The following is a 12,229-nucleotide window of genomic DNA, read 5'->3' on the forward strand; positions in this document are numbered from 1 at the left end:
CTGGAATCAGTAACACACTAGGTGAAGCTACAGCGTTCCATTACCTGCCAGGCGAAGTAAAACTTTCTCATAACTCCTTCAGTATGAAGACGTGTTTTTGTTTTATTTTCGCTACTTCCATGCTATCTGATTAAACTAAGTGTAGTTCGAGGTACCAAACCCACAGCGTAGTGACTATGATCAAACCTCTCCAATCCCCCCAGTTCGACCATGGTCATGTACGTACCTTTTCTCACAAGTTAGGGTATGGCTACCAGGCTATTCCCTAACTTATAATCTGTCTTTAGACTAATTTCCCATCTCTCTCTCTCTCATATATATATATATATATATATATATATATATATATATATATATATATATATATATATATATCATCATCAGCCGTTTGAGTATCCACTGCAGGACCGTCCTATCCCGACCGAAGTCGGGACGATACAGCCTATATATATATATATATATATATATATATATTTAAAGGGACTGGTAGGTTTGCCAGTCATTAACCCACTGGATCCCAGGGGTGCTGGGCAAGGCATGGCGTTGGGAGGGTACTAAGCGTACCGCCCTCCGCCCATCGCCTCATAGCCGCAAAGCTCATAGGTCCCTACCCAGGGGTTCCCTACTTTATAGACTTGAAAAATCCCAGTTCTGTCCAATATTCCGGACACCAGGCTCCAATGGGTTAAATATAAATATACTGTATATATAGCCAGATAGATTCACAGTTTTCCTCCTTTACCCTAGGTTCTCTCCTCTGCACACCCTATCCTCATATATTTCCCCGATGACCCTTTAACTACGAATTACTTACAACCTGCCGCCCCTCTATCGCATTATTTCTCCAAGTTACTCATTTTAACTGAGTAACTCATACCCAGGAGAGAACTATAGCCCCCAGGGTGGTTTCTGCATCTTCCATGCGTCTAACTGCTAGGAGATGTTAACCTGAAATCTGAGCCATGTGTCTAACTGCTAGGCGATGTTACACAAATTTGAGTCATATTCACAATAATTCTTAAGTTGATAATGTTTATAAATAGTACAAGATTCTTTATGAATATACGACTACATTTGTAACATTTCTTTTTGGCTGTCTTCAGCCCTTCTTTTTAGGACATAGGCCCCCCAAAGGTCCAGCAATAAACAGCTTAGCTGTTACAGATTACCTGATGTCAGTAAGAAAGTGCAAGTGAAAGCTAAAACACCATAAATTTTATAAACCATCAAAATTAGTTTTGGGTGAGAATTAAAAAATAAATACTATAATGTTTTGTTGCAGCTTAAGACAGACAGTTTTATTCAGCTTGAAGAAACATGCAGCAAAGGATTAATTCTCTCACGGTTGGAACAACTTTTCTACTCCTGCCAAGGGCAGATGATTTTATCCAGCTGCGTGTCACACAGCCTGAGCTTGTTATTGGTAATACTTTCACCACTGCCCCTCTTATGGTCCGGACAACTCTAGTGCTATATTATATTCAAGCAAACAGTAGCAAAGTTTATTCCACAGGGTGAGTCAAATAAGCCCAAGTGACCAATCTTTCCTTTCTCCCTTGTCTCTTCTCTTTGTCATGCCCATGGAAACTGATCATTTTGTGTCAAGGAGACAACATCCAGTTATGGTTCTTCTTTGCAGGTGTACACACAAACAAGTATCTCCAGACTTTCCCATCTTTACTCTCTGAAACAGCTGATGGACAATTTTATAACGTTTGCCACTTGCTTCTCATTTATATGTATGCTTGCTGTTATTTTCAATACCTCATAGTGTGATTTTTATAAAACATATGAAACAGACAATAATCAGAACCAGATGTCTTACAACGAAAACACAAACAGCAACTACATTAACTGTGAAACCATCATTGTACCTATGTAAAAATACTCAACTTTTTTTGATTGACTGTACATGAAGGTGCTTTTGTAGTACATCGGTAGCCTGTGGGATAAAGCCAATAATGAATGCTTCAATGGAGATCACAAGCATGGGTTGTTGTTTGTTTGCATTCAGTGTCAGTGAGGCAGAACACAGGAGCAATGGGGAAAACTGACCTTCCACACTGGATCTCCAGTGAGGAGATCAAAAGATCGGAACCCTGGTCGCTGCATTCTTGGTGGGCAAGGTGCCCTGCGACAGCAGCAGCATTTGGGCACCATACTTCACCGGGACAGTTTGATTCCCAGGAAATCCTGGGAGGTGGTTCCAATGAAAAGAGGTGTCCCATCAGCACCAGAAGCATAGGTGCCACAGTTTGTTGGACATTGAACTAAAAGCTCCTTTTTTGCTTATCAGTTTTCCTTTTCCTGGCTTGATTCCTACACACTCCTTGTACAAGGGAGGCTGCACTAGTGTGTGTGTGTGTGTGTGTGTGTGTGTGTGTGTGTGTGTGTGTGTGTGTGTGTGTGTGTGTGTGTGTGTGTGTCTGTGTGTGTGTGCTTTCGTTGTTTTACACATTCTCATTTTTGTTGGTGCATACATGTTCCTTCAAACAAGATAAGCTAAATCTGCCATGTCCTACTGTCAATCTGACATATTACCTGAAGATATTGAACTGTTATGATTCCAGTTCCACTTAGGAGTTACGGATCTGTTCAAAGTCCAGTAATACGCTTTTTCTCCTTACCACAACATTTGGCTACACAGTACTATTTTTCATTGCAGCAAACAAGAAATTTTGACATACAAGGGTTAGGGGCTGGGTTCCTTCTCTTATTTTTATCATATTTGTTTTCTTTAATTATTAGCTCCTGTTATTTGGTCTTGTATTACTCTCTGTGCCCAGTGTTTGGCACATAGTACTGTACTTCCCACTTCCCTAAAAACATCTTTGATATGGATACAACCTAGTCTTTCCTTTTGTAGCATCCCATGCCTTCATTTTCTAATCCTAAGTGAAATCTCATTCAAACAGCTATTGGTTACCTTTTTGTTGCTACATCCTGGTTTGGCCTTTTATTCATTCTTCAATTTCTTTATGGCAGTTTTTACTTCAGGTCATAAAATGTTCTGTTTGCATACCATCTCCCCATCCATCCTGTGGGTCTTTCTATCATCTCACTCATGACAGCCCAATCAGAGGATGCTGCTGCTGTTATGGTATGTTGGGCATGAACTGCAAAAATAAAAAAACTTTAACAAACTAACAGACAAAAAAGCTCATGACTTGTATCTAAATTAGCAAATTGGACATGAGCAGATAGTCATTTGTAAACATATATTAACAGATGGAAACTTCAGCAGACAGAGATGGAGTATGAGGGATACGTAAGCAATATACTGTATACAGAGGAATTGGAAAGCAAAGAGCCAGAGTATAATTTGAAGAACAATAATGTAAACACAGTTGAAGCAAGAGAGATCTACGATACCAGCATCATATGACGGGATATCAGATGATAAAAATGATGATGATAACATACACACTGCATATGGGGAAACTTTACAAGATACCGGCATCTTATGATGGGATATCAGATGATGAAAATAATGATTATGATGATGATGATGATGACATACACACTGCACACTGGGAAAAAGAAATTGGCTTTTGGTATAACCAGAAATTTTTACTGTTTCTCATTCTTTATAGTTCCTGGAAACTTACTGCTATTACATGAAGTAGAAATAGTGTAATATGAGCATATCAATGTGAGTGAACAGTAATAACAATTCTTCTGACAAAAAACAGACTTAAGATTTCATTCTGACAACTGTCTGATTATTTCACTAAGCAGCTGAAAAGTGAATACAGTACACTAGTTGTTTAAGACTTTGGAAAAAAAAAAGGGGGGGGGGGTTATCAGTCAAATAATCTGTACCCTATACTACTAGTAAAAGTTACTCTACTTTCAGCTACTTTTAAAAGTAAGGACCTTGACTAGTACTCATTAACAATTTACAGGTAATTTTGTGCACCTCTAATAAAAAAAAAAAAAAATCCTCCGTACATACATACTATAGAAATATAATATGTTCAATTTGAATATATAATGAATTAGAGATAATTGCAATTTGAAGCAGTTTGAATTAAGTGGCTGCTGTACCCAACAAAAATAAATAATCATAAATAAAAATAAATTAACTTAAATAAACACCTAGAAATATTAAACACCTAGAAATGTTACAACTTAGGGCACATAAAACTATTGCATTCCACTTTTAAACTGATGCATCACAAAAGAACATTAAATATTTAGAGTGTTTTATGACAGCGGCTATAAAAATGTGTGCTGATGTTGTGACGCCCACCTCAAAGCTTATGTCTCAGGACCGGACTGAGTGGGGGCTCGTTCAGAGCCTCCAGTACAGTGTTCAGGTGCTGCCGCTCTCCTCGCAGTTCTGCACTTTCACCATTACTGATGATACCACAAGAGAAAATACAGATTATACATTAAAAAAAAAAAAAAAAAAAAAAAAAAAAAGGGGGGGGGCAAATCTATGACACAGAGCAAGGTGTGTAAGTCACTGTCCGATATATACCCACAACACAAGATAACTACAGTGTGGTTAAGTTACTGTAACTAGTAAGATTACTTGACTTGTATATGCAATTTTCACTCAAAGCATAAAGGCAAAGGAAAAGAGGTGGGTAAAAAGAGTGCAGCCGGGAAACTGTCACAGCTATCCCCTGTGAGGTAATTCGTTCCTGGGAGGAGGCAAGACATTGGCAAGACAGACAGATCAATAGAAACGTGAAGAAAGAGTGTTATGTCACCATTGGGTGACCAAGACCAATGCATGCAAGCACAATGGAGACTTTAAAAATGATACGATATCTTCAGGGTAATATTCTCTTTGTCTTTGATTAAATGGTTTCCATTACAACCAAGATTATTTGGCATTTCCATACTTTCTTTTCACTTCATACTGGTCTGCTGTTTCTTACCTGGCACTTCAGTAAAATAATGCTTATACTGTAGCCACTACAAATGCATTCCATGAATGAGAGGGGACTCTAAAATTCCCAGAAATGTTATAAACTTCATTACAAAACTTACAACAAATCTATCTTAGTTCCCTTCAATGTAACTCCCCTTGATATGCTATACACTTGTCTCAGCACTTTTCCCAAACCTGGGAACACTTCCTGTAAATGTCTTTTGTCACCGTGTCCTACGACTTCTGCGTTTTTTCCTGGATTTCTTCTAAGTTGTCAACTCTTCTGCCTTTCAGTTCTAACTTAATCTTGGGGAACAAGAAAAAATCACAGGGAGTGAGATCTGGCCAGTACAGGGAGTACGGAAAAACAGCAACGTTGTTTTCGGTAAAAAATTGCTGAACTGACAACGCAGTGTGTGATGGGGACTGTCTTGATGCATGAGCCATTTCTGGGTGCACCACTTCTCTGGCCATTTGTGCCCAATGCATTCCCTTAGATTCCTCAGCACTGTAATGTAAAACTGTAATGTTCAATCTGTCCATGGGGAACAAATTTTTTAAGGAAAACTCCCTCAGTGTCAAAAAACAAGATCAACATTATCCTGATGTTGGACCTGACCTGATATGCTTTTTTTTGGTCTTGAAAATGTTGGATTGGACTGCTGCTTGGTATGGCAGTGGCCGAATCAGTAAAGAGTAAGAGGGCAGTCCTCGCTGGGGCAGGGAAAAGTTTAAGGATTTGAATTTCATTAAAGCAAACTTGACTGACCTACCAGACAACTCACTGACATGTTGTAAAAATACCCCTGCTAATACCAATACACCAGTCCTGTATGAGATAGTTCTAGCATGTATTCAATATGGACAGTGGGTGTTAGTGCCAAAGTGGTGACATGTGGAGGTGTATGGACGCAGGAGGACTACTGGGCCATGGTAACAGGTTGTGAAGCCTATGCCCAGAATCGGACAAACAAACACACACACACACACACACACACACACAAACTAGGTCTTGTCATCCGTAATGACATTAGAAAGAAATTCTGGGTAATTTCTCACCTGTTCTTTCAAGTCCTGACACAGGTTCACATGATTTACTTTTTGATATTCTGTTAGAAGATGGGAGACATACCGAGTATTTTCCTGAGACTTGGTGCTTGCCACTAACTTGTGTCAAAACCCACAGGACTGAACTCCAAGAAACGCCTGTGACCTCCACTAGTTCGTCAATAGTTCAACACCAACCTTCCGATTGCCAGTTGAATTTTCTCAATGTTTTCACGTGTTTGAGAGGTCTCAGGATGGCCAGGAAGTGGAGAGTCTTGGACTGACATGTTGCCTTTCTTAAAATGTGCATACCATTCTTAGACTTGTGCTTTTTTCATTGCCTGCTCCCTGAAAGTTTGTTTAAGCATTATCACTGCATCAGCCATGGTTTTCTTGAGCAAAAAAACAAAATTTAACGCACACTCTTTGTTAATTCAAACCTGCCATTGAGGTTTGAGGATGAAAATCACCTATGTAGCGTGCATGAACAAAGAAAAAATGCCAGAAATACATACTTGACCCTCTTAGTGCAATGCCACATGGCAGAATGATTCATCAGAGTGCATGCAAGTGGTGCCTACTGATGCAACAAGGAACTATTTCTTTTTCTGACACTATTGATCTATTCCAGGAATTTTTGGTTCCCCCCTTGCAATAGGACTTTACTTCCAAACCACATTAACCCACCGCATGCCAGTGCCGTTTTAAAACAGTCTGACGTAATTCCGCGGCCAGTGCCAGTGCCGTTTTAAAAGGTTTAAAATAAAAAAACTTCATTGGGACCGCATTTTTCAAGATTCACAGGTAAAAATTGGCAAGCATGTGAGGTAACTGTTCCTCTACCATCCCCCAGGCTGTCAAGGCCATACACTCACTCGTTCCCCCCCCCTCACACTTGCTCTGCCTCACTCTGCCTGTGTGCCTCACCCAGTGCTGTGCAGGGTGAAGGCATTTTGTAAATATTTTCATGTAAGTGTAAGTTGTAAATATTTTCTTGTAAGTGTAAGGCCTATATAGTGAAGTCAAGTTGTAAATACCTTCTTGTAAGTCCCAGGACTGTACGTAATGTAGTCAGGTTGTACCTCTCTTCAAGTAAGTGTAAGATAATGCATTCATAGTGAGAATGACACGCAAATTGTGATAGATGCTGAAGTAATAAGTAATCAGAAAAGTGTACTGAACATTGCTATACTTTCCCAGCATAAATACCTGAGTATACCTAACATAGAAAATGGCTTTCTCTCACGTATGTGGTGAGCGTGAGAGAGCGGCTATACCTGTACACGAGTATGCAGGACTCAATAAAACTCGTTTCCAAGCCTCAGGGAGCATTTTAATGGTGAAATTCGTTGTTTCCACATCAAAATATATCATTTTAGCCAAAAAAAAAAAAAAAAAAAAAAAAAAAAAAAAAAAAGGAAAAATGGCAGGGTACTGGGGTGACCCATAGGGCTAAAAATAGCCGGCATGTGGCCAGTTAACTTACAACCAGTCATTCATCTCTTTGTAATCATATCCCATCTCACTTGCAGTTGTTCAATGAATCCTAAACCAATCTTCCCACATACACAGTGCTTCTCGATAGTCTCCCTCAGCAACATTCTTGGTATAATCTCCTCTTTTCCACTATTGATACTCACTGATACAAAAAAGGCACACTTTACAATTATGGTCCTCATTTGGCCAACATGCTTTTCTTTCTCTCTCATTCACAGTACACTTATCTTATTAAACATAGCAAGTTTATATCCATGGCTAAAATTGTTTTACACTCCCTTTCTCATCATCATCACCAAGACCTATTTTTCCCACCTAATGATGATGTGAGGCAGGAGCCAGAAATAAAGATGAAGACAGTGCCAAACCATGAGAACTATCAACAACATGCCCAGTGAAATGGGCTAGACAATCATTCACACATCATTCAAGCTCCCAGAATCCTAGTTCTATCTCCCAAGACTATCTATGTGCATTTATTTGGGAGGAAGTATTATTCTTGACCGATGCATTTCATATATAGTACACCTGCCACAATGTTCTTCCATTAACCAGGAAGATAATCTGGGAGTCCATCTACACATCTAATTATTGTCTTGCTCCCTCTCCAAAACTTCTTCACGAGGGATAACCATGACGGAAGTCTCAAAGTTCTTCTGCTTATACACATGTACAGTATCTTGCTCTCAGAGCCATGTCTCTAATCTCATAACTGTTTAACTCTCATCTTCCACTTGGGATATATAATATATCATAATATGAATGACTCCAGTTTCATATGCATTCTTAATCTATCAGTAATAGTAACCTCCAGTCTCACATTACCCTTTCTGGGGTGTAGGTATCCATGGCTGGGCTACTATGGTCAAGGACATTTAAAGGCAGATGACCAGACTACACCCTGGTGACATTACAACAATAAAAAAACTCCAACCACCTCTCAGGAGATTGAAACCTTTGTCTTAAATAGCTAGGCATCTATCTCTCAAGCAACAGGCACGTCACACTCACCTTGCAGTTCTTGTAGCCCCACCTATCTTGACAAGGGCTCGGATGGCATGCCTGATGGAGTCGAGGGACAGCGCAGAATACTGACCAACACCTTGATTTAAATAACTCTCAACATTTCTCTGTACTGCCACCACTAGTTTGCCATTATCTGCCCACTCCTGCAATGCCTGAGTAATAAAGTATAGGCTGTTAATTCTCACACTAACTAAATTCTTCTGACCATTTGCTTACATTGCCATCATCAGTCACACTATACCTTTCAATACAAATAATGTCTTATATTATGAACAGGCTATCATAAAATAGCTGTATTAAGTTTGGGGGACTTTTTTTTTTTTCAGGATAAGGATAGTCTTCATTAACCCCTCCACATCAAAGGGACACTTGTAAGTTTAATATAATAATATGGTAGAAGCAGAAAAAAAAAAATACCATATTGAAAGCATTATTTATACTGTTTTCACTAATGATATGGCACATACTGCTACAATAAATTTACATCAATCATTCTGATACAATCTAATGGCAACTTGTGAGTGCAGTTAGGTCATGAAACACCAATCCAAGGGCTGTGGCTCTATTGGTCAAGTACAGTCCCTTATAATTCTGTATTTACTGGAAGGCTTCACATTAAGAGCAATGAGGTAGCACTGTTTTTTTTTTACTTGACTGGATGGACCTCTTATAAAAGACATACTGTATTAAAAATCGATGTAACAAAGAAATTACTGAATAAAGTTCCTGGATTTAATAATGCTGCTTGAAACCTGATGCCCCTCTGTAAGAGCAGACTTTGAGGAGATTGTATTTGTGAAAATAACCAGAACATGATTACTGGAGGAAAAAAAAAAAAAGGTCAATCCCATATTACCCCTGTCACTACTGGAATGAGTCTAGTATATTTATGGGCATATGACCAGTCTGATCCACCTGGTGACATATGATAAAAACCTTCCAATCACCTTCTGTGGAACAAACCTAAGCACAAGTCAAGGCGAGACTCCATCTGTTCCATTCTAACCAATAAACTTCAAGGTATCTGAGGAAAGCCAACAGGAATAGTCAGTCCTGTATTAACCCTTTTCTGGTGCTGGGGCCCTAGGTTAAGTTACTAGTGTCCAGTACATTTACAGGCATTTGAGAGGCCTAATTTCTCTGGAGGCTTTACACAATCAAAAAACCTGCATACACAATCAAAAAACCTCCAGTAATTTCACGGAGATCAAGCCTATAAAGACTCATACCAACGAGGAGATTTTAACATGCAGACCATAAAGGGGAAAATACTGTACAAAGAATACAAATTACCAAGGTGCGGGCAGTTGCTGCATAGGTGAGTGTGAAGGGTGCAAGGAGATGAAGCAGTGTGGTGAAGAGATGGCCACCACCCTGTATCAAATGAACATGATCCTGCACCAGGCTGGCTGCCCCTGCCCATGTCAGGACTGACAGACCCTCCATGAAGTCCTGAAACCAATAAACCCACAGAAAACAAGATCAGACATTTCCACACTACACCCTACGATATGTAAGGACCACTCTCAGCTGAATAAAGCTGATACTTGCTGAAACTGAGAACTAGAAGTGTCCCACCCACCATAAGGTTCTGTAGACACTACAGGTATTAGCACACTATGACTCACTCAAAGCTGGATAAAACTGTCAGGCATGAGTTGGATTTGAAAACCAGTAACAGAATTGTCCCTACTATGAAAGGGATAACTGATATTCATTATATAACATCTATCTACCAGTATCACATTATCACAACATACTAACATCTCAAGCTACATCATTCACAAGATCTATACCAGCATTTCCATGCAGATCACCCCAAAACAAAACATTTACAACTTCTACATCTATTCTATCATTAAACCCATTTCATGGGACATTCTCTCGATCGCTTCTCATACATTTGTGTTTTCATGTCCCACCATTCATCATCATCCTAACCTCTTTTTTTCACCTAAAGGAGGTATCAAACTAGTGCCTCATTTCTCTGGCAAGGCTCATTCCAGGTGCAGGTTCTCTGGAACCAGGTACAGATCTTACCACGCTTCACTATGCCCCATGCCGTGAATGGTTGACTGAGATGATTCTTCTCCTTCTTCTCCATTGAGTTGGCCCAGTTCCCTGGTCCTGCGATCATGTACTAAGGCTCAAGGTCACACTTATGAGTGGCCTTCTTTACTATCTGTCTTTGTAGAAGCTGCCAAGCATGGATCAACCAGCCTACAGCAGCCATTCTCTGTCCCCACATCAATCTAATTTACAATCCTCTAAACCTGACATTACTGTATAAAGCATAGGTTTTCCAGTCAAAGATACCTGATGGCTGACTGGCAATAGAAGATTTATGTATAGAATACATATTGTACTTTGCTGAGTGGAGCACTGAGCAGTTAGGTGGCACCATGTAAAAAGTTACCCCAAGATGGGAGCAGTTGGGTGGCACCATGTAAAAAGTTACCCCAAGATGGGACTACCATTTCAAATTTTCATATACCATTAAATGACAAAATCATATGCTTATGTTTGTCTGTTGAGATCACTTGACATATCAGTTCCTGGTGTACCTATCGGAATGACCCAGTTCCCTGGACTTGTGGTCACTGACCATCACAATTTTCACTATTTCATCACAGTTGATTGACTGAATATAATAAAGACTGGGGGCACAACTGCCATGGTCATATGTTGCCAGTATTTCATTACAGTGCATGAAACAAACTTGTTCAAGCATTCATATTCATTAATATTAAAACCTTCCTCTTCTGTCTTTCTTCCTTCATTCTTTCCTCTTCCTTCTGTCTATGGGTGACTCTACACTGAGTAACAAGCCAAATGGTTTCCTGTACACCAGAAAACATTTTCTACACTTAACCACAGAACCAAACTATGACGCTTGGTGGTTTAGTGGGTAATTAAGGCACTCCAACTGAATTGAGCCTGTGCAGGTTTATATCAAAGGCATGGTTGGGGTTTACTGCTCATGCAATGCCACTCACGGATGTGTGAGGCTGGTCACTCTCATCTTAAATGCAGGACCAACTTGCCTAGTCCTGGGCTCCTATGCCCCTCATGGGGCAACACAGGATTAGACGATATATGTATGTATGTAATATTATTAAGTACAGTAGGCTACTCCAAGACAAGACTATTGTGCTAAGGCTTCAAATGCTTTAAAGCAGCATAAACCATATGCTTATGCTTCTCTGGTGAGACGAACTGGCATATCGCTTCCCACTGTGACCTTGGACCTGCAATCAATGACCGGCAGACCAGTACCACCAATCAAACTCAATAGTGATGAAAAAGAAGCAGGCTGCTTTCTAATGTAAACAGTGTACTTTGTTTCCCTGGTTTCAGAGGCAGGAATTCCAACAGTTCCCACCCAAGCCTACCAAGCTTTACCTTGGTGGAACACACACCTGTGAGACAAGATCCTTGGTGAAATTACTCTCGTATCCCAGCAAACTTGATTCCAAGCACTAGTGTGATGGTTCCTTTAGGATGGGAAGAGATAGGGTCCAGACAGCAAGGAATGAGAAAATAAGACAGGGAGGACTATCAACATCATGCTCCTGCTTCCATTTCTGGATTGCAAGTAGCCACTGAAACAAGGGAAACTGGCTTGTGATGACAATTTCTCTAACTGTATTTTTTTAACCCCTTCCTTCTGTTGACATATTTTTTGCTTCTTCTTGCTACTGCCACAAAATATTTATTCAGGTTAGGAAAGACATCTCATAATGAAAAGGTTAATGATGGCTAATCTAATTGTTCATT

General features: G+C 39.7%; 1 protein-coding gene across 1 annotated transcript in view; it reads right to left on the reverse strand.

Annotated features, from left to right (window-relative positions):
- Positions 1 to 3,529: 3,529 nt before the first annotated feature.
- The window catches only part of Gnpat (dihydroxyacetone phosphate acyltransferase), a 30,940-nt gene continuing 22,240 nt past the window's right edge, over positions 3,530 to 12,229 (reverse strand). Inside the window, exons 13-15 of the mRNA XM_080278774.1 lie at positions 9,746 to 9,904; positions 8,438 to 8,604; positions 3,530 to 4,359 (exon numbers count right to left, since the gene is read on the reverse strand). Of these exons, the coding sequence (XP_080134900.1) occupies positions 4,254 to 4,359; positions 8,438 to 8,604; positions 9,746 to 9,904 (432 nt within the window). The 3' untranslated portion in view covers positions 3,530 to 4,253. The remainder of the gene's footprint in view (positions 4,360 to 8,437; positions 8,605 to 9,745; positions 9,905 to 12,229) is intronic.

This window comes from Coenobita brevimanus, chromosome 75, assembly GCF_032717465.1.
Source record: "Coenobita brevimanus isolate Jiangsu-jjx chromosome 75, ASM3271746v2, whole genome shotgun sequence".
NCBI classification, from domain to species: domain Eukaryota; kingdom Metazoa; phylum Arthropoda; class Malacostraca; order Decapoda; family Coenobitidae; genus Coenobita; species Coenobita brevimanus.